We start from the raw sequence: 24,285 nt of genomic DNA, 5'->3' as shown, positions 1-24,285 counted from the left end.
TAAAGGAATAAAAAGTAGAAGGTACAGAAAAGCAGAAATTAAAATCAAAAAGAAAAATAAGAATTTGGTGAAGAAGAAAATATAAAGTACCATTATATAGTACTAAGATGAAATGTAAGAAGATATAAGGTCTTGTAGAAAAATCACAATCACTATCTGGTTTTTCACCAGGAAAAAGCAGAAATTATCATTCCTTTCAAGCTTTTACCATTTCATTATTTAATATATTATTAATATTATTAATACATCAGAGTGCTCTTGTACCTTTCAGATGTAGTGGGTGAAATTGTTCTGAGAAGCAGCTGATTCTTCTGATCTAGTCATAGTCCTAGGAATCCTAGACTCTTTATAAGTGGATAAGGATCACAACAATGTGGGCGGCCAACTTTCTCCCTCAGGCTGTAAATTCCTACCAATCTTGTGGAGAATAGTTCGATTCCATTTCACAATAAGATTGGTAACCATACTATATTCAATAGTCATTAGGAATTATCTTTCTCTAATGTATTTTGTAACAGGCAGGTTTCTGTTGTGGATCTTCCTTCTTATATAGAGTAGCAAGAGTAGAAACTGAGAAGTTTTAGAAAGCAAGAAATGAAGTGATTTGGATCCTTAACATTTCTGCTCAATGCTTATTGTGTCCTTGATTAAGCAAATCCTTCCCTATTCTCATCCTCTTTTCAGTGAAAATTCAGAAACAATTCTTTCATTTATAATTCATATAGTGTAGCTTCTAAGTCTAACAGGTTGTAATAATGTATGCTTTTTCAATTTTAAAACTTGCCTTGCATTCCTGTCTATTGATCCACTGTTCATAAGTGCCACCATTCCTAAGTTCCACATTTCAGAGACTTTAAAACTATTCCTCATAGTGGAAAACATACTATCTTAAAATAAAATGAACTTTAATGTGTCCATCCATACCATGTGTTTGTTTTATACTATGTAATAAATGTAAATTAATCTATTTATCATTTGTCTTTAATATTGCACAAAATATGTTAAGCCATAATTTAGTAGCTTTGAAATTAGCACTATATCTTTCAACTTTAATTAAACTATTCTGCCATTGTATTTATTGCCTCTCTTGAACTGCTATAAATCAAGTACAATATGAGTGTGAGAAGTCACCATCGAAATACTGTAACTATAAACTGCACACTCCACATTGATGGTAGATTTCCAAAATATAATTGTAATCACATAAGTAGCACAAAGTATTTATTACATGCTGAAACTATAATGTGAGCATGAAGCATGGATGTCTTAAGTAAGAGAAGAGTAAAAGGTGATTTAAAAAATGGTTTTGGGTTTTATAACCAATAACATTGTACTTGTTGATTCAGATGTTGTCATGTATGCTGGCTTTATTTTTTTTATCCAGGTTTTTATATGTAAGCCTGAAAGAGCTTGAACAATAAGTTCTTCATTCCTATGCCTTTCATTGATTAAAAAAACACAATATTTTTGGATAAGAGTCCCCAAGGAAATGCTGACTCTAAAGTATGTCTTCCTATTTATCCTCTCCATGATGAAAGATTGACTGAATATGTGCCATCAAATTGGTGTCATCTCTCAGTGACCATCTAGATTTTAGTGAGAATAATCTGTCTATGATCTGGTCCTTCGGGTCCTGCAACTGCCACTACAACTGAGTCCATCCACCTTACTGCTGATTATTTTCTTATGTTTTTCTTCCAATTTTCCTAGCTTTATAGACTTGTCTAAAGTCTTTGCATAATGTATCCAAATTTGAGCTGGACATTTGTTCCTTGAGTGAGAATTTTTGGTTGATGGTCCATTTTGGTTTTCTTGTATATGATATTTTCAGCAGTCTTCTCCAACATTAAAGTTCAAAAGCATCAATAGTCTTTCTATTCTGCTTTTTAAAACATTTGCTTCCCTAGAGTATTACAGAAAAAATCTTTGTAAAGGTGCTTCAGAGGTGTATTTTGTAAGTTTACCCAATTCTTTATAGTGTATCCCATTTATTCTAGTTAAGTTTTACAATGCCTAATAGGCATCATAATAAACACAGGAAAAAAACGGGCCTGAGAGGAAAGAAAACATGCAGCTGGGAAATAAAACACATGAGCAAATCCGAAACAGTCATCCTGTTTTTCACTATCAGCTCCTAAAGACAGGAGAGGATGTCTAGCAAAGTCTATACAGTATTTAATGATAAGGAGCCTCTCAGCCTATCTGACTAGTCCATTTGGCAATGGAAGTTAGTAACCGTAAAATGCCATCTTCTCTTGAAGCCTGCTTGCAATGGAAATGTGGTCTTCCTCTGAGATATATTTGAATTACTGTCTTTGATGGAAGCAAGTGTGGATCAGGACTCAGTTTACCAAGTTTACATATAAGGTTTACATATCAGTTTACATATAAGGGTGAACTCTTCGATTGCTGAAGCTGTGCGGTGCTGGTGTGTACATTTGTCAAGTAAAAAAAGATGTTGAGACTCTAGAAAGAGTGCAGAGAAGGGAACAAAGATGATTAGGGAACTGGAGGCTAAAACATATGAAGAACAGTTGCAGGAACTGGGTATGTCTACTCTAGTGAAATGAAGGACCAGGGGAGACATGAGAGCAGTGTTCCAATATCTCAGGGGCTGCCAGAAAGAAGAGGGAGTCAAGTTATTCTCCAGAGCACCTGAAGGCAGGACAAGAAGCAATGGGTGGAAACTAATCAAAGAGAGAAGCAACTTAGAACCAAGGAGAAATTTCCTGACAGTTAGAACAATTAATCAATGGAACAACTGGCCTCCAGAATGTGAATGCTCCAACATTGGAAGTTTTTTAAAAGATGTTGGATAACTGAAGTGGTATAGTGTTTCCTGCCTAGGCAGGGGGTTGGACTAGAAAACCTCCAAGGTCCCTTCCAACTCTGTTATTCTGTTCTATTTTTATTATTCTATGCTTTTTGGGAAATAGTGAGGTTACATCAGATACAAAAGGGGTGAAAGAAGTGCCAACCACAAACAGATAATGGATAAATGCCAACTGAAAGTTCATGACTATTGTACAACAATCAGTACATATTCATAATGAATACAGTTATGCTGCCGCAGGAAAAAAAAAGTTTTATCTTGCTAGGCATATGAACACCATTTAGGACTTCAGGGGACAGTTATGTTAGCTGAATGCATAAGTGGTTGGTTCACAAACATGAAAAAAGGAATAGCTGGTTAACACGAAAGAATAAGCCAGACTAAGTATTATGTCTGAGCCCAATGACTGAGAAGAGCAGAGGAGCAATTGAGCTAATACAGCTCCAGCTTTGAACAATTGGCTGGCGTAATTGATGTAGAAGTGGCATAGCCAAATAGATTTAGATGGCAGAAGAAATAACTCCTGATTCAATACGAATTATGAGTGGAGTGGATGGGTTCCATTTCAATAGGCAGGGCCAAATAACCTACTCTGCAGTCCTTAGAGGAATGGTAGGATTTTGCTCTAAAACACAACCTCTTTGGGGCATAGATTCCTTTCAGAGTATGATGAGACTAATGGATTCCTTCTCAGAAAAATACAAGTTTTAAAAAAGTAAAATAGTTTAAATTTACTTTGTCATTGCACCTCATTTAATGAAATTAAATGCCCTCTTCAGTGTACATTATAACTATAAAAACAAAACAAATGCACATCCTTTGCATTCTGTACAATTGAATTGAAACCCCTGATATTGCATTAATAGTGCACTATATATAGTAGAATTCATTATAGTTACTGCTCTGGGATGGAAGCTGTTTTTCAGTCTATTTGTCCTTGTTTTTATTCTGTATGTCTGCCAGATGGTAATAGTTTAAAAAGGGTGCCCAGGATGAGATGGATCTTTAAGAATGTTTTGAACTTTCTTAATACATAAGACTACAAAGGAAACCAATCATGACCAGCAAAATCTAGTCACAGGTTTAAGAAGCCCTACTCAGAAGGATATTATAGCACATCACCTTTATGCCCAGAGATACCTGTAAATTTTCATGAGCTGTTTTATTGGGAGATGCTTGCTCAACATGCAAAGCCACGTTTTGCTTCAATGGAGCTTATTTAATAAAGCACAGTTGGCTGGCTTCACCACAAAATAAGTCAGGCTTCCAGCCTACATTGGACGAATTCATAGAAGCTAAGCCAAGACCGAAGAAACCACCTTGTGGCCGTAGCACCTTAAAGGTACCACTCTCAATTTGAATGAGGCACCCGAGGACCAGGTCGTACGATATGCACAAAACAGCTTTCATCCCTCACCGGCCCAGCTTCCTGGTGCCTCCTTAAGAGACAGGCGAAAGGGGCGGTCGAATTCTTTGTAGCTCCTCCTCCACTTGGCTAATTCACTTGCCTTACAAGGCTATAGCAAGAAGGTCTTTTTCCACGGAAGGAATCGAGCGAGCGCTGGGATCTTTGAAGCTTTGTGAAGGCAGAAGGAACAACGGCTCGAAGTTTTTTTTGTTTTTGGAGAATTGGGCTCTTGGGATCTCTGCTCAACCCGGTCCCAGTGGGGAGAATCAAGGGACTCTAAGTAAAGCAGAGAGCACGTAAGGAACCTCCTGCACTGCAAATCATCACTGTGGAATGGAAATGCCTTGGAGAGGTACATCGCTGGGAAACTGTACGGGTGGACGTTGCTGTTGCCTTTTTATTGATTTAGGACAGATTGAGGAAGAGTAAAAATGCCCTGTCAGAAGCTTGTTTATAAACATAGTGGCAGACTTAACTATGGTTTATCAGTTTATCAGTTAATTTGATTTTATAGGTTCGCATGGCACAATGGAACTTAGATAATTTCTCATGGTTTGGGGTTTGCAGAAGAGACTAGGCTAATATATAATTGGCTCATTTATGTTGCTGTGTGATTTGTGAATACAGCTAAAGCATCTAATCCCTAAGAAGGTTTCTAACTCCCTGTTCCAGAGGGTATGTTATGTATTTTGGCCACCTGCAAGCCCTGTAGAAATCGGTATAGGTTGGCAATGGATGATGTTATGCTTATACCTGTGTACCTGTGTTTGAGGACATTGGATATTCAGAGTTGTACTCTTTACCTCAATATTGATTAAACATTATTTCATCAATAATGGATTGGCTGGAAATGTTTTCTGGGTCTTGTGAAAATATTTTAGAGTAACTCTTGGTTCCTGTGTTAAATTTTCAAGTTACACCATTAACAAGATTACCTTCTGACCAAGAGGAGTATTTTAAGTATGTTAAAACATAAAGTCAGTAGAGATGAAATTTGAGGAAACTTGTATCTTTGCAGAATTGAGAGACAGTGTTGTATGTCATTTTATTTTAGATGGAAATAAAAAATATACAAAAAGGCTTGGGTGTTTTTTATCTCCTAGAAGAGAATGCCATCTTTGGTGAAGATACTGTCACTATTCCTACTTTTTTTCTTAGTGAATGATATAATATGTCATGCCTACTTGTTTTGATGTCATTGCCACTGAACATTGGCATTTTGCCTGTTTATATGTTGTCCTTTGCAGAAAACAAGATGCTTTCAAATGTTATTTCAAGAATCCATTAATTTGTTTTTATAACTGCTGATTTTTAAGAGGGTGTGTGAGGCTGTTTTCAGACTCATGTGCCTTATTCTGTCATTCAAAGGCACTCTGCAGCTTTTCTGTCTTAATAGATGTGTTTCTGGTTTTTCTTTAAGCAAAAGACAGTTGAAATGGAAAAATATAGGATGGTAACAAAACAAATATATTATTGTTTGAATCTCCTGTAAAAATTTCATCTTGAAGGCAAATGATAAAAAGTCTTGTTTGGAAACACCCTTCAGAAAATTATGTTTATGAAAATATGTGTTTGCTCATCTCATTGGTTTTGCAGAGATCTTGAAGTCTGCCATGTGGTTTGTAATCAAAAGTTTGCTTCCATATTTTCAAGTGCTGGTAAAATTGCAACCATGAGCACATTTATCTATGTAAGCTACACAGAAAAACAATTTAATTTGATGCAGCCTTCCTTGATCTGGTTACTTACTAATGTTGGTTTGGAATTCTGGCAGATATAATGCTAATACATCTGGAAGGCATCAAGCTAGAGAAGCTGCTTTGAACAATGATACATCAGATAATGCTGCACACTGATTTCTGCATAAACCAACTTAGCTTTATCAGGAAGCTAACATGAACAGCTATTGATTACAGTTGGATAATTTCTTCTTGATCATTTGTCAATTAGGGATCTCCAACAAACATCTTTACTGAAAATTGCAGCAAAGCAGTATCCTGTGGACACATTCTGTATTCACATAAATAGATTCCTCTCCAGGTGTCCTGCCAATGAAATCCTGAAGAAGACTCTACCCAGCATGTTTGAAGATTGGTGATAGAATGGAAGTGCTCCGTCGTTCTTCTGTCTTTGCTGCAGAAGTGATGGAAGTGTTTGACCGGACTCCCACTGACAAGGAGCTCGTATCTCAAGCCAAGGCGCTTTGCAGGGACTACATTCACTCCAGGCTCATTCGGGCTGGAATTGGCTGGAATAAGCCTGAGCACAGCTCACCTGTTCCAGTTGGCAAGTTAGCAGAAGTGTCCAGAATACTTTTAAGGTTGGGTAAGTGCAAAAATGGACAAAAGACAGGTCTGGCTAGTTGTGTTACAATGGTAGAATGCTTGTTATACCTCTGCTCTTTTCACCAAAAGTTACCTGTAATCTTACCTCCTGTGTCGAGTTCATCTAACAATTTGTTGCCTCTGTCTCTTTCTGTCTCAGGCTCTCTCTTCTTCTCAGGGTCCAAAATGGTAAAATCTATCCCACTGTCCCCTGCATTCAGTGAAAAGAGGGACAAATTTACATGGCTTGTTAATAAATCTATTTGCCTGTATTTTTAGCATGATTCCTCTTTTCTCACCTTGGAAAACATGTCTAGCCAATATGTTGTGCTAGTTGGCCAAGGGCTGCATTTGTTGGTCCTTTATCCATCATGTATATATGTTAATATTTGAAGTACTTAAAAACAGGCTGCTCTTCAATTACGGAAGAGGGAGGAAAGAAGTGGCAGGCAACATGTTTTTGGGAACTTGGCATGTATGTCTGTTTGAGAAGCAAAGGTGTAATATAATATATAAATAAAGCAAGCTTCTGTCATGCTTCAAAAATTATTTGACTAAAGGCAACATCAGGGCTATGATTGTGTGCTTATATAATTATAATCATATTATATTAAAATATGTACTATAGATAAATATATATGTTACAATTATTTATATATACACACACATATACACATGCACACATTGTATATGTGTATATATATGTGTCTGTGTATACAATATGTGTGTGTGTGTATGTATATATATATGATTACAATTAAATTGTGGGATACCTGATTTACAAATATAAAATATTTGATATAAATATATTACATTCCTAAATCAGGTATCCCACTATTTAGGTCTTTTAAAATTATTTGTTACTGACTTCAAGGAACGTATAATATAAAATTCTCCCTGGATGGAATCCTCATCACTCCCTTTGCATGCAGAGGTTTGTCATGTAAGATAGAGCTTCAACCTTATTTATTTTCAATACTGCAATTTATATGCTGCTCGGAATGGAAAAGGCTCTTATGAGATCATCTAAGCTGCAAAACAGCCCATCTACATTGTCTTGAGAGTGATATTGAGTAGAAATACATGTTTTGACACCATTGCCATATCAGAGGTATCCCTTCAGCAGCTAACTTTTCTGAATTTCCCTGTAATCGATCAAACGTACATCTGTTCTTGCCAAGAGCAGACTAGCCTCCAGTTCTCCTTGAACTAAGCTGTGATAAGCATCACATGTGCTGATGGCAGTTACAACAGATACATCTCACTATAACATACAGGCAATCTGCTTTCATTTGGTTTGAATTTGTGAACCATTTTGTTGAATGCAGCAACAGCGTTCTTACACCTTTCTTTTTTACAATATATTGAAAACAAAGGTAAAGTTTGTTCTTCATGCTCTCAGACTGGTTTGGGATGTGCCAGGACTAGCCCTAGATTAGCCAGGAGTAAGAGATGGCTTCTAGGATTTTAGGTGTTACGCCAGAGCAATATTTTCCTAATTGTTTGTATGGATGAAGAGGGAGGTGTACGTGCTGTTTTTTATGCATTAAGTTCCAAAAGAGCTTTGATGGTGTTCTTTATTCCGAGACTAAGATGGTTGTGCATGTTAGATTTCATAACAAGACATCAATTTGGTTAGAGGTGTTTTAGGCTTTATTTTTTGAGCTGAGTTTGGAATTTGCTGCTTTTGTGGATATCTATTGGCCAATTCCTAGAGAAGCCACTTTACTTTCTTCTACAAAGGTTATTTGAAGGGGAACAAAAACTATTTCTGGTGTCTTTATTGTTTATCCAAAAAATTTTTCTGTGACATTAAACATCAGTAGTGCTAATGATGTACAAAAGGAGGCCAAATAGCCTTTCTCATTATGATTATTTATGTGATTATTATCTTACATCATGTTAGTGACCTTTATTAGTTACAACATCCTCCCCCAAAATGGTCATAGGATGAAAGTAATTTATAATCCAAATTGCAAAAACAAAATGAGAGAGAAAAATAACAAAAAGCACTAGTGATACTATTGATACTTTTATATATATATTTTAATAAAATACAAGTAGTACATTATATTATTTCGCTATTGTGTTATTTATACAGTATTGGTAATTAAGATCACTCCGATGGTTAGATTACTTTAACTTTTAAAGATAAAGAAAAAAGTGAAAAAAATGAAATCAAATTCACAGTGAAATACATAGACCGCTGAACCCTCTATTCAGTAAGCCAGACCTGCTCTAGATTTAATGCTGTTTCTCAAACTTGGCAAATTTTAAGATGAGTGGATTTTAACTCCCAGAATTCCAATTCTTCTGAAAATTGAACTCCAACCATCTTAAAGTTGCCAAGATTGAGAAATACTATTTTAATGAAAATAACTGGGAATTGCATGGTGGACAAAAAAAGTATGATTGCTATTTTCCCATTACAATTACCTCAATGAATTTGGTGCTAATTTAATATTTTTGAATTGTTTTTAGGCAATTATTTATAAATATTTCAGTACTAAAACATTGGCAGGTACTGTAAATAATGTAGATGAGAAGTAGCCAAAACCTTTTTCCCGAGTGAACTTGTGATAAAAAAAAGTTAGGCTTGCATGATGTATTCATAGTTACATTAAACTTAGTTAATGGGGAAAAATACAAAATTTTCAGGTCATCCAGTTTGTGATTCAACACATCATGCAAATCCAGTCATCAAAATGTTCCAGTACAGATTTGAGGAAGAAAAATCTAACTTGAATTAAAATCTCAGTGCCTACTAGATATTTTTTCATCCTACACTCCCCTCTGTTACAGCCCAGATTAGATAATCACCAAACTACTAATAATTTATAGCAGGAGTGTCTAACCTTGGCAACTTTATGACTTGTGGACTTAAACTACCAGAATTCCCCAGCTAGCATGAGTTGAAAACCACAAGTCTTAAAGTTGCCAAGTTTGGACGCCCCTGATTTATAGTCTTTTAAAACTATCTCAGTTGGTGGCCGTTATTATAATAAATCATAGTGAAATCAAAGTGTTTCCCAAAGTCTTTCTTTTATTTATTCCAGAATGTCTTATCATTCAGTTTCACTGGATAATTTATAACATATGTCACTTCCTTTTAAAAAAACAACTAAAAATCCAGAAATACTGTAACTCTCCTTATAAAGGCACTGATCAAGCTCTCTCATTGATTTAGCTTCCCTTTCTTGACATTGATAATCAAAAAAGTATACTTAATAATGATTATATTTAATGTTCCAGATTTGGGTACATCACAGCTTTGCTGAAGGATTATGGTAGTTGTCTTTGCTTTCCTACTTCCCTAATATGGAATTTGCCCCCGCCTGGTTGTTGTTTTCTGAACAGTATTGATGAATGCATGATATTGGGTCCCCACTATGTTCTGACAACGCAATCCATGTGCCTGCTGAGATACGTTCTTTGGCACCTATCAAATTCCTGTTCTGCCTATTTTTTATTTTATTAAAATAATGCATTGGAACCTGGCGTGCTGCAAAGCAAAATCTAGCTTCAGATAAAATCTGCATTTCCAAAAATGCCTGTAAGTCAGAAATACATCCTAGAGGCATTCTTATACATTTAATTAAGAGGAGACTGCAGCACATCTGATTTGTTCATTTATTTCTGTGTGAAACTTCCACACCTGATTGCCGCAGTAGATGTCACAAATCATTTTGGCAGAGTTACAACATACACTCTCAGTATTCTGAATGTGCTCAAACAGCTAGGGAAGCCATTATGACCTCAGATTATCTTAGTCACCAGCTGTCAGCTCGGACTCCATCAGTGTATGAGTGAATTTAAAGATGGGGATGGTAGGGAGTATACAATTCTTGTATACTTGCACTGCAGGGCACTTGCTGATTTGTTCCCACGCTTTGGAGATTAGCTTTTTGGAGCTCTCTGCATTGTCTTTTTGTAACTGTTTACATTCTAAAATTATGTGTGAAAGGTCCACCAGCAGAGATTGGTGCTAATATATAATCACGTTCATGAAAAAGTGAGTGGTGCAGATACGTAAATATTTTAAATCTTTGTGTAGTGTCATATTGTTGGAAGAAATATCCATCTGGTTCAGTTCCAAGTGGGGAGAAAGACACTGGAAACATGGAGGCTGTTTGAAAAGATGGTTTATTGATGGACAGGACCACATGGGTTTTAGGACTTGGGCAGCTGAACACATGGAGTGGAGAGTGAGGGTTATTTATACCCTCTCTTGGGCCTTACCCTTGAGCTTCGTGTTCCTGTGGCAAGAGCATGTATGTTATTGGCTACAATCAGACTCCCATGTGGAGTCATTATGGTCTGAATCAAGTCTGGTGGAACCTTGGGCTGATGTAATGTCCCCAGGTGATTTTGCAATTCAGTGAGCCCTGCTGCTAGATGGGTAGAGGGCTAATCCTATTATGTCCTAAGGGGTCATATCTTAATCCCATGACCCTGGAGCTGGAGGTCTTTTTTTATCTTGTAGATAGGCTGGCCCAGTCTCTCTTAAGGTGCACCAAAATATCTGCTGGGGGCAGGGAGCTGGGTTTCTGTTTCCTTTAAGATTTTTTATTTCTCTTTTAGGGGAAATATTTTATCCTGCCTTTTTAATATTTCCTAAAATATTTCATTCTTCTAGGAGGGGTGGGTGCTAACTTGCTACAATAGGCAGTCTGGTATAATTAGAAGACCTTCTCCTAAGCAAAATCATCAGGTTATATGACGGCAATTAGCTTTCCCTTTCAGTTACATCTCATCCAAATGTGATTTTATTTTTCTCAGAAGCTGCCATCCTTGGTTTCCTGCCTTTTTCCTCCCTTCTTTATCTCATGAGGAGTTTTACACACTCTGGGCAGAAAGTTCCTATTCTCAAAATGTTTCTTATCAGACTGTGCATGTATATACCACGTTTCCTTTCTCTCTTTTTATCAGATTACATGGAACAATTTGGCCCTTCAGAGGGTCAAATGTTACTGCTTTCGGCCAAATATTTCATAAGTTGGTTTAAATGAGATTTCCAAACAATTGTGTAAGTAACAACTAAAACGAAAGAGAGGAATCGAGGGAGAAATGGCTTTCATATAGAGAGCTATTTTATTACTTAAAAAAAAAACACATTTAAGCCATTCTTCAAATATAAAATTCCCAGGACTCTATTCACTATAAGATAAATGAAATATAATACCAATAGATTTTCAAAAAAGAAAATATAAGACTTTTCAACCAGCAAGTTAATTTTTTCAGTAAGTGTACCATCTTTTTGTCTAACTGAGAAGTCAAAGCAGCTGGCAACAATTAAGATATAGAATATTAAAAGCTAGAAGAACTAATGCTAAAATTAATTAGTAATGAATTATCATAAAAATGCATTTTGGTTTCTCTGCAAAAGCTAGTGATCTCCAAGCACAATTCCTGAAGCAGTACATTCCAGAAGTAGTTAAGATTTAAAAATCCTCGGAGTTGAGTTTGATTCTTGATGACTACATTGTCATGCTGATGTGATGTTTTTGTCAGAATGCAGAATGGTTTGCCATTGCTTTTTTCCAATTTCCATGTAGAAAGCAAGATTTTAAAATTAACTGAAAATGCCTGTCAGAGGGAATGAGTTCACACTGATAGTGATGCTGAAAAGAAAATATGAATATATTTTCCTATTAAGGAATGACACACATAAAAGAAGAAATAAATGCATATTTACCATGTTTTCCTAATTATGTTTATAGCAGAACTAACTGGTGGCTAGTTCAAACTGGTGGTGGAGATGTAGGATCCAAGATAAAGAAATGAGTGGATAGAAAATGGCAACAGTTATAAATGCTTGTACAATGGGAACAGATAGGCGTGGAACACAATAGGGTCTCATCCAGCAAATCTAACTTCTGGTCCATCTAAGTGTATTTTTATGCACTGACTAGTGGTGGCTCTTGAGGGTTGTTAATTAGATTATTTTCTAGTTGTACTACAGTAGTAGCTGTCAGGACCTGAGCTTCTGACAAAATCGTTTTGCTTCATGCAAAACAAGACCTCTATGCGTACTGAAAGTGTACTTGCAAAATGTCTGGAGACGTCTGTGGAATTGATGGAGCTGGAAACTTGTCCCCTCTTTTTGCAAAGATAACAAACATCCCTGGCTACTTTCCAACCTCCTTGTGCCCCCTCCAATTTTAAAAAAATATTTGATGATATTGGCAAAGTTGATGTTGGATATGGCCTTTCCTGGATGAGATAATCTTTCTCTTATGCTTCTGTGGGAAGGATATACTGAGAATCAAGGAGAAATAAATAAATAAGTTTCCTGATTTTAGCACCTCATGTCTGCCCTAGTGTGAAATAACTGGTGACATGTTAGTCTGTCTGATGAACATTTCACAGCTTCAGGCAAGCCATAAACTTTTATCATGTTCCAACAATGGAACTCTTTTTTTGTTTTGCTTGAGATGAGGTTGACAGATTGCTTTAATGGGATACACCCTTTTTTCAATAATGCAAAATTAATCCTCATCTTGTCTGGGGACTTACGGGGAAGATTATCACATTTTTCTAGCCATATCTGAAGCAAAACAATAGCATATTTCTAAAGATTTTGGGGGCAAGTCTAAACAAAATATTATTTTAAATATTTGAATCAAGAATAACTTCAAAGATGATTAAAAACAAAAACATAAGCCAAAAATTCTGGTAAATCATAACCATACAACTGAATAGTAAAAAAAATATACCAGACTAAGGCTAATGTACCCTTCCCCCATCCTGTTGCTCTTAATCCTCTTTTTAAATAGCATCTACTGGATCACATGAAATCAGGATTAAGACATAGATTATATTGTCTTTTGATATCCATGCTAGCATAAGCACAGAAGGGCATTTTGCCATTTTTCCAATAGAGGAAAAAAATATGCCATTTGAATTTAAAATAGCAGCCTCATCTTAAGAAATAGCATGTTTGCCTCTTTCAGCTTGATAAACCTTTTGTTGTATTGGGAGTAAAAACATCAGAATTCCCAGCATAGAGGCCATTTGAAGGAAGGGCTGCCCTGATCTTTTAGGAAATGGTCAACAGCCCTTTTTTGTTATAGCTTTTTATTTATCAGTTTATATAATAAAATACAAAAGAAAAGAGTGGGAAAATAAGGGAGGGAAAGGAAAAGTGTAGTGCAAAGGGAAAAAAGAAAGGAAAGGTGTTACTTCTTACCAGAACATGCACACACAGTATGAAGGCCAGAATATGTGACTCCTTGTGAATGTTTGTAGTTGTATGTATACTTTGAGATGTAAATTCCACATTAAGGCAACACCTCTTTAGGTCAACTCAAAGTCACAAAGTAATTCTCTGAAGGCTCAGAGGGATGAAGAAATAAACAGTGGCCGACTTTCACGTCATTGACCTGATTAGATTTGTAGAAACGTTTTTAGAGCTATTTTTTTTTAGTTTATTTACAAACTGTTTGCATTAGAGGAATATGCATTGAATGTATATCTTATGAACAGATATATGAGTATGGAATTTCAAAAGAAGAAATAACCTGAATACTATCCTTCATAAACATCTGATAATATCACCATTTCCTAGTTCAATGTACTGTTTAGTATGTTAAACAAATCTTAATAAGAGAAATATGCAGTTCTTCAAATTGAATCCATTGGTATGGATGGAGGAAACAGATGGTATCTGACTCCACAACGGGGAGTAGAAGCTTGTGAAGCACAGGCTAAAGAGGTCACCCCAGAGAAGGAAACAAAGGCACCCACTGCCAAAAAGCATTGTACAGCTGATTGAATTGAGAATATTTTCAACTATTTTAATTTGGGTACTAATGTTAGTTAGTAGTTCATTAATTTGTATCTCTTCTAGGTTGCCTACATGTCTATCATACTATATCTAGATAAAAGTCAAATCGTGAAAATGACCCCCAGATACCTTAGCTGTGCTCATTTCCAGATGATGCGTTGCATTTCTAAAGCATAAATTACTCGTCTCCTGTTTTTTCTTTCTCCTTTGATATTCCCATTAAGACTTTTTCTCAGGGCTATCAAGGGAAATCCATCTGCCAAGGGAAACCTATCAGGTAATAATGAAAGGCATGGTCTTTCTACTAATGACACACTATCTGTGGCACACTATCCTTCCTAGTTCCAATTGGGAATGGTCCTGTCTCTGCTGAAAATTAGATACTCCCACTGATAATATTATCTATTTGGGTAATGGAACATCTGCAAGCAAACAGTGAAGTTCAGAGAGCTCCAGCAACTCCTGTTGTTGTTTTTTTAAATGTAATTAAGGTCTCAATGAACAGTATACATTTATTTATTTAAAAGATTTGCTTGGCTGCCCATTTTAGAACGTAACTCTGGGTGGCTCACAACAATTACATAAAAGCAACATCGTACAAAAAAATAAAGGTAAAAAAAAAGCAATACAAACAGAAACAAAGAAATCTGGTGCCACAACAAACTCCCTTCAATGGAGCCGATAGCGCTGTATTCCAGATTCCAGCATTTTTAACTACTCTGTAAGAACATGTTACCTTTATGATTTCATCCTATAATTTTATTGATTTTTGTGGATTTGCATCCCGTTTGAATGTCTTAACTAAAAGTGGGATTCAGCTATTTGAATAAATATGTTTTGCATGTATATAAAAGGCTTTTTGTGTTTCTTTTTTTAGGGGATGAACTGGAGTATATCAGGCCCAATCTTTATCGAAACATAGCACGGCAGCTAAACATCTCTCTCCATTCAGAAACTGTGGTGACAGATGCATTCTTGGCTGTGGCCACTCAAATCTTTTCATCAGGTGATGTATTGAAATGCAAACTATGGGCAAAGGAAAGATAAAATAGAGAAGCCAATGTGTGTAGAGCATAGCAGTTGCTGGTCAGTGGAGTGAGTGGAGGCCACTTAGCAAAAAATATCACTGGCATAAGCAAAGAGGCAATGGATGTTGCATTAAAGATATATTGTAAGCCAAATGCACATTTTTCTTGAGTAACAAAATATTTTAGCCTCTCCCTGTTTTCTGTCTTCCAGAAAGGGAGCCTCTTTAATGTCAAGTACTTATTTTTATATGTTCTTGGCAGCTGCTATGCTACAGACAGTTCTGTTTTTCTCCTCTTTTTGGTTTGTGAGATTATATATGCTCTGACTGCAGAATGAGCTTCATTTTTACGCTATTTGTTTCTCAAGTAACAAAGAAAAGTCAGAAAAGTCTAGAGTGTAGATATTCCTGTGAAGAGGCAAACCCAAACAAACCATGTTTAATCTAAGGTAACTTCAAATACCCAGTACTATCAAGTCAGAGATGCATCTTTCATATGGGTGTTCATTTGAGGTGTCATCTTAATTACTTTAAGAGACAGTTGGAAAAAGTGGAGAGAAACTGTCTTCTATTATTGTTGTGGTTAGCCGATAGCAGGTGCAGACAGCTGAGGAGAGCGAGGACTCAGATGAGGGCCAGGACCATTAGGAAGTGGACTGCTGCCTTGATTGTGTGGGCTGGCAGCAGTGATGAGGAGGTTCCCGAGGAGCCTGTGCCAAGTGCACGTGCACGCAGGATTTCTCAGAGGAAAGAACAGTTACAACAGCATGGGCAACTCAAGAGTAAGGCTGCAAGGTAATGGCCCCTCCTTCAAGAAGATAAAAGCCAGCTGTGAAGCTAACTTTCTTTGCAGAAGGCAAAGAAGTTTTGAACTCAGCCTCGTGGACATTATAGTTGGTATTTGAAGACTCTTGTAAATTATTTCTTATCTGATGTTTGTCAGACTTGAAAAAACTTGGCAAGGCTCTTTCTTGTTGGAGCTAATTAGTTGGAAGCAGCCTTTTATCTGTGAAGAAACAAGATTCTTAGCTGAAACTTAAACAGATTATATTGCTGCCTTTGTCTTGTGTTTGCTCTCTTGGAACCAGGTTTGGGTTAGAACAATTATAAGCAAGACATTGTATAAACTGGTGTATGATATTCAGTGCTTATTTTAAGGTAAAACTACATATACTCAACCTCTGCTGTTCTCTGTCAAATAAATAGCAAGACACAAGGAGTTGACTCCAGACTAACTACTCCATAATTGTCACTTTGGTAGGATAGAGGTGACCTTCCACATCTTCTTTCCATCTGCTATTCTATTTTGATATTCCTTATATGTACTATGAGCACAGATGAAAGATAACAATAATCATTCCAGTCTAAGACTGACTGAAACTTACTTTCCATCTTTTTATACCGAGCCTGCCAATCCCAAAATGATTACCATTTGCCATTACAATTTATTACTAGTTGAATGATTCATGTAGGGTTTATAAAGTATACCGGGTATACAAAAGGCAAGGGTTTCTATGCTGTTAAAATGTTCTGCTGAAAATAAACCATTGACTATTGACCTCTATGTAAACTATATCTGTTAAACAGGATCTTTCTGAGATTCAGAGTCTTGGAACAGAATTTTCATCATAGACCTCTCGTCATTTTTTTCTCATTGTGCCTTGTGCCAGAAAATAATTTCTCTGTGAAAGAAGCTGATGAAGTTTTATTTAATTGTAAAACAATAATCTGTAGTGACATTAGAATTAATAGAAACATGTGTTAAAACTGTACGCCTTAATATGGAATGAAAAAGATTGTTTTGATTTAGTTTTACTTGAAAAATGTAGGACTCCTGCAAACTGTCATATTTTTCCTGTTTTTTATAAACTATTATGAGCAATGTTTACTCATAATTACAGTGCATTTTTCCTGACTTAACACACTGAATATGGATAATTTTACTTTTACTTTCCTGACTTAACACACTGAATATGGATAATTATTTTACTTTGAGCCTGAATTCTATTACCTTCTGTTTCTTTTGTCATGATTAAAAAAACACACCAGTTTAACTAAACCACTGGAAAGCTTGCATATTGTTAGATTCACTGAATGCATTGTCACAACTTTCTTTACTAATGTTATATAGAGCAAGACAAGAGCTAATTTTTACTCTTGGAATTACTGTAAGAGTGAGGCTGGAGTTAAATGCTATTATGTCGTGATTGCTGTGGCCAGCTGCTTTCTATTCCAGGGAACACTTGTCAACCACATTCCTTTCAGTGGGCAGGTTCTACTGGATATAAATGCTTTTATATGTATTTGCACATGTTACATACAAAAATAAAAATATGCATATGAATCAGATGGGCTCTTTGGAAGCTAGAAGTGAAACCCTTCTCTTTCAGACATCTGGAAAAATTATGAGAATTATGAAACTGATGGATTTTGTTATTTTTTCAAAAACCCCAATAGAAAGATATATAGCTCAGGAAAAATGATACAGGGAGTCCTTAAGTTATGACCACAGTTCAGGTCAAAATGTATTTTACTAATTGAGAAATTTGTTAAGTGAGTTTTGCCCCATTTTTTTTACTTTTCTTGCCCCATTTATTAATCACTGCTGTTGTTACATTAGTAACTAGATTATGAAATAAATCTGGTTTCCCCATTGCCTTTGCTTGTCAGAATGTTGCAAAAGGGGTCACATGATCCCAGGACACTGCAACCGTCATAAATGTGAGCCAGCTGTCAAGCATCCAAATGTAAATCACATGATGATGGGGGGATGCTTCAATGGTCAAGTGTGGAAAATGGTCATAGTGCTGTTGTAACTTTGAACGGTCACTAAGCAAACTGTTGTAAGCTGCGGACTATCTGTAGTAATAGACAGTATGTATTACTGGGTTCAAAACAATTATATTCTAGATAAGTATCATAACCATTGTGGAATTAGATAACTACAGTACTGATAAAGGTAGCTCCAGAAGAGATTGTAGACCATAAAAACTATTGATTTTAAATTGAGGCCTACTCCTGCCTCTACATAGTGACCAATCAAAGTGAAGGGATTTACCTAGAACAAAGCAGGCAAATCTTGAGCTGGAACGAGCCAGAAAATCTCACTTTCAGGAAAGCATTGGCAGAAGTTACATTCATAGTAGGTTGGAGGTGAATAGAGGATTACAACATCCATTCCGGACCTCTCGAACTATGGGTGTCCCATACTCACCAGAGGCAGTTGGCCATGGAGACTTACCCTCTGTCAAGTGATACTAAATTGAGCACGATCTGAATTAAAATTTAGATTTCCAGAACACGCTAAGTTAAAATAGTTGACTTATTTGTTGTGGCTTATTATCTTGAACAATTCTGTACTAAATAAAACATGGTTTGGTTATTCAAGGTTAGTAAGTATGTTATTCTTACTATTGTAATTTGCAAGTGGTGAGGTGGTGACATTGAAAAGGAACACAGGCTCTCTCAGTTTTCTCTCCCTACCCCCTTCTTGTAATAGAGTCCATCACAAGTTTGTTTTGGACTGGAATAGAAAGCTGTGCACTTTGATCATCAAGTGGATAGGTTTATTTGTACAGTGAAAGGAAGTGTAGTTTTTGTGAGCTCAGAAACTGACCAGACGCTTATCCACGTGGTTTCCTGGAGATTTTCTAGCATCTAGGAGAGCTAAGCAGGGGACCAGTTCTCATTTATTTTCTCTGTTTTGCTCCATTTGGTATTTACATACCTCAGCTCAACAGATGGCTTCCATCTGTCTGCTCTTAAAAAATAATTCAGCAGGATCAGCTGTTTTTCTGCTCTCTCATAGTTTTGCAATAGAGGTTGGTTTTAGAACCAGTTCCTTTGAGCTATACGGAGCCTGTTCTCCAAGCTGATTTCTTGTTTGCAGCTGTTAGGAAGATGCTTATGTAAAGAATGACAGTTTTGCCCAGCTGGAATCTGACCTGGTGGCATTTTTATTGGATGCAGTTTGCAACTGCTCCCACCGCTTGCTATGTGTGGGTGGACAAAGGAAAGACAAAGTAGCAAGCAATTTAAGCCCACTTTATTTAGGCATGGTCAGTGGGAGGGAGAAGATGGGGGTTCTTCCTCTTCCCAGCAATCTTAAGGAGAATGGTGTGTGTGTGTGTGTGTGTGTGTGTAATTAAATTCCCTGGCTGACAGCTTTTGTGGCCACTGTGTGTGTGTGTGTGTGTGTGTGTGTGTGAGAGAGAGAGAGAGAGAGAGAGAGTGAGAGAGAAATTCTATATATGCCTCCACTAAGAGATGCATTTTTTAAAACTATTGTAACAAATTGTGAACTTCATTAGAATCACATACTAATTTTATCTCTAGAAATAACTGTTTGGGGATAACTGGCTTCTACTTTTTTCCTGGCCTACAATTTTTATTTTTTTATTAACCATATTGCAGCTTTATATAATATGTACATTTAGAAAACAAGAAGTTGCAGCAAAATTATATTGGCATATTAATCACTGCTTAGACATAATCCTTTAAAAAGATATGTATTTCTTTTAAACCTAGCCTAACAATAATAAAATAAAATAATAATAATAATGCAGGGAAATAAGATATCAACCAGAGAATGAGTGAAATGTGAAAAGAAAAAAAAAGAAAGAACAAAGAAAAAATAAGTAAATATCAAAACCATTTGTATTTATGATACTCAAGCCTTAAGCAACAAATTAAACCCTGACCATGTGGAATTATATTATATATTACATTGTAATTGATAGTCATGTGTGAATCATGTAGATCAGTCACATATCATTAAATCATCTTTTAGTTATTGCTCTAGCACATGAAAAGAAAATTCTTTATACTTCAGTAGGTTCCTAATTTTCAGAATGTAGAACCACAATTTTGGCAATCCTCACCTATGCCTGAAATGCTTTACATTGGGCTGATATTATCTAGAACGCTCTTGTGTCTTGCCCTTAGCTTGGGTTTAGCTCTTTCATGTGTAAGACAATGTTTGTTTGTTTATTACCACCCCTCCCACTGATGAGGCGACACTATATCTGCTGTACCATGCTTTATATTTGTTAAGAGAATGAATATTAATTGGTGGCATTACATAAAATATATTGTACTGTAAAATCCAAATCAGCTGTTACCTCATTTATGTAATAAACGATTTTGTAAATAAATGCTTAAAAGCAAACTGAGATGGTGGAAAGAGATGAGAATGGAGATTGGGCTGTTCCTTGGTAACTTTAACTCTTCTCTGTATCAGAATCCAGAGTAGGCCCTAGCAATTGCATGCGTCCAGATTTCTTATTGGAGCAAACACACCAGAGGAGAGAGGGGACAATCTAGACCTGACCCAAAGCAGGATATTATATACATTTATATATACTTTTATAAGTTGTCCCCATAATTGTGTGAATGGCATCTCATCTAATTGGATTCTTTAAAGAATATTCAGCTTGTATTTTATTTTTGGATTTTTTTTGCCAATATGTAAGACAGAGCATTTATTTGTTGAGATTTGAAGTTGCCATTTGTCAGAATGGTCAAACAAATGGCAACTTCAAATCTCAACAAATAAATGCTCTGTCTTACATATTGGCAAAAAAAATCCGAAAATAAAATACAAGCTGAATAGTCAAGATCTTGTTGATGATCCAAGCTCTGTAAAGGACCTTGGAATACTCACCTCTAATGATCTAAGTGCTAGAGCCCACTGTAACTATATAGCCAAAAAGGCATTAAGAGTTGTTAACCTAATCTTACGTAGCTTTTTCTCTGGTAATATCACACTACTAACTAGAGCATACAAAACATTTGCTAGACCAATTCTCGAATACAGCTCATCAGTCTGGAACCCACATTACGTATCTGATATTAGCACAATTGAGAAAGTCCAGAAATATTTCACAAGAAGAGTTCTCCACTCCTCTACTCGTTGTAGAATACCTTATGCCACCAGACTTGAAATTCTAGAACTAGAAAACCTTGAATTACGCCGTCTTCGGTCTGATTTAAACATGGTATATAAAATCATACATTGCAATGTCCTACCTGTCAATGAATACTTCAGCTTCAACCATAACAACACAAGAGCACACAACAGATACAAACTCAAGGTTAACCGCACCAAGCTTGATTGCAGGAAATACGACTTCAGCAACAGAGTGGTCAATGTCTGGAATACTCTACCTGACTCTGTGGTTTCTTCCCCAAACCCCAAAAACTTTAACCTTAGACTGTCTACTATTGACCTCACCCCTTTCCTAAGAGGTCTCTAGGGGGTGTGCATAAGCGCACCAACGTGCCTACCGTCCCTGTCCTATTGTTTATTTTATTTTTCTTTTATTTTTCTTATATGTACCCATCTCATGTATTCATAACTATGTATACACTTATACTTATTATCTTGTAAACAATTGACAAATCAAATCAAATAAAATAAAATAAAATAAAATAAAAATAAATAAATTGTTCTTATCCAACAGCAGCTATTCAGTCAATGCCTATACCTGGGGAATGATTACAAAATAGGCAATGTTAATGTACCAATTGGGCAAGTGACACTGAACAACAGTTGCCAGAATATGTGAAAATAAATTGTGTACACATAATTTGATATAGACTCTGGCTGCACACCTATCCAGCTGAACGGTCTAGTGTGTGGTGATAGTGGGGAGAGGGGAAAGAACAATGTCAAATGCAAAAATACTTGCCTGAGGAGGTTACCTAAGCAGGCTATAGCTACCTAACTTTGTCATTTTCCTGCCAGCTCTGTACTATGTTTGATTTTTGCCTCCCTTGCTGTAGGAATAACATGGGGTAAAATTGCATCTCTCTATGCCGTGGCAGCAGGCCTTGCTGTGGACTGTGTGAGACATGCCCAGCCAGCCATGGTCCATACCATTGTGGACTGTTTGGGAGAGTTTGTACGCAAGACTCTGGTGACATGGATGAAGAGGAGAGGAGGCTGGGTAAGTGGCCCTGTAGAGTTACACCTTCCTTAAAAGCATGAGAGGACAAGCTTGAGATTGTTACTGGCAGAAATCAAATTAAATGGATATTTCACAGGAGGACAAAGTTCTTCTGTAATAAAACATTGTCTGTCAGGCCTTAGTTTGAATTCTGACTATATTAGTTTCTCCATATAGCTTTGAGTCTGATCCATTGGCTGCTTTCTACTCAAGGTTTTAGCCTCATTTCATTTGTTTAATTTACTACTGCTGACTTGTGATAAATCCTTTACCAGCAATCTGGCAGGAATCATGCAAAACTCTATTAGTACACAGTCTATAACATATGCAAAAATGCTGATTCTTCTTTTCTTTTTCACCACAGGCAGACATAATGAAATGTGTAGTGAATACTGATCCCAGCCTCCGCTCCCATTGGCTTGTGGCTGCCATTTGTAATTTTGGCCACTTTTTGAAGGCCATCTTTTTTGTGCTCTTGCCAGAAAGATGATATCTAATTAACAAAACAAATTCCATTTTCTTCTCAGTGACAAAGAGACACAGTGAAGAAGTAACAAGATGACTTTCCTCTATGCTTTTCCAGCAATGGGAAGCCTTTTTTCAGTTCATGTTTTATACCAAGCATCTTTGTGCTTTGAGATTTGCACAGATCTCTTCACAAGGCTGAGCAATGGAAGAACTTGCCACTCAGTTTATTGCTTATAAATTGTGTTACATTTTAATGTACTAAAAACACAAGGAAGCTGATATGGAGTTGTGCAAAGAGGAAAACTGTATCCTAAACTTTTTGTATTTTCCAGTTGTGATTTTCACAGTGTTATTCATTCTGGATTCTAAATGCTTGGTTAATGATTGCTAAATAAAGAAGAGAGGGGTTTCTCCAATATATTGAAATTTAGTTTAAATACCACTTCCTGTCTAAGAAACTAAACTGGGATTATATAGCATAGGTGGTCAATCTACATATCCATCTTTGTATTTTCACACCTGAGGCACCAAGATATAAGGTAATGTTTTTTAAAAGCTATTTTTAAAGTTGAATAAAAGGATCCAGAGACATCAAGCGCAACAACTTCTAGAATGCAGCAAAAAGATGCTTATTTGGAGCATACAACATTTTAATGTAAGGTGCATTTGGCAAATTGTGCGATTTGATTTTAATCCTACTGTAGCCCATGTGATAACAAGCATGACAGAAGGAAATCTAAGCCTGCTTTGATGTCTAAAAGCAAATAAAGAACTGTGTATACACAATGAAGTGTATAAACATCTTAAAGATACTCCAATTCATTTTGTTTCTTTCTATTTTGTAATTTACATTGTGCAAAATGCTGGTAAATGGGGATTAGCAATGAAGATTATCCTTGAAATTCATGAAAACAGCAAAGGGCTTCTGGTGTTAAACCATTGGAACAGAATTTGAACACTGTATATAATGAAATGTCAACTTGAAGAGGTTGATTTATTGTGACTAAATAAAATACAACAGAGCATGAAGAACATGACTTCTGTAACTCTTTGTGATCACTTAATCATAGTTTGGGTCAAGTGGTCAAGAGCGGATCTTAGATTTGTGGCATCAGCAATATTCCAAGTAACTACATAACTGCCTTTCCAAAAAGGATACATTTTGGGATTTTTCCATGAGCTTTTTTCTTTCTCTCTGGTTTTTTTTTTACTCAATTTTCTTTCTACAAGGAAGGAAATGGAATGGAATTTCCAGGAGTGAAAATTGAGTTCTATTCTGATGAATAAAAAGCAAGACAATGTCTCAACTTCTTTATACAAGTTCTTTTCACCATTCTATGGTTTAAAAAAGAATATTTGTATACGCTAATGTTTGTTGAAGGAGTCCTTATAAAGCCAAATTGATGCAGGGAGGAGTAGGCTTGAAAGATCACTAAGAGAAGAAATATATATGTTGAGTGTGGAAAGTGGGAGGTCATACTCTAACATCGTG

General features: G+C 36.2%; 1 protein-coding gene across 2 annotated transcripts; it reads left to right on the top strand.

Annotated features, from left to right (window-relative positions):
* Positions 1-4,339: 4,339 nt before the first annotated feature.
* BOK (BCL2 family apoptosis regulator BOK) lies at positions 4,340-23,825 on the top strand. Of its 2 annotated transcripts, none has more exons than XM_026701452.2 (5): positions 4,340-4,593; positions 6,192-6,566; positions 15,229-15,357; positions 22,162-22,325; positions 22,690-23,825. In XM_026701452.2, exons 2-5 carry the CDS (start codon positions 6,344-6,346, stop codon positions 22,813-22,815), a joined length of 642 nt encoding a protein of 213 aa, XP_026557237.1. In that variant the 5' UTR covers positions 4,340-4,593; positions 6,192-6,343; the 3' UTR covers positions 22,816-23,825. The 2 variants fall into 2 exon arrangements, with proteins under 2 accessions (XP_026557237.1, XP_026557238.1); XM_026701453.2 differs by having other exon boundaries at positions 4,467-4,593; positions 6,282-6,566.
* The last annotated feature ends 460 nt before the right edge of the window (positions 23,826-24,285 follow it).

Source organism: Pseudonaja textilis, chromosome 4 (assembly GCF_049901715.1).
Source record: "Pseudonaja textilis isolate UNSWEBS1 chromosome 4, rPseTex1.2, whole genome shotgun sequence".
In the NCBI taxonomy this organism is placed as follows: domain Eukaryota; kingdom Metazoa; phylum Chordata; class Lepidosauria; order Squamata; family Elapidae; genus Pseudonaja; species Pseudonaja textilis.
This window is presented reverse-complemented; position numbering and strand designations above follow the sequence as displayed.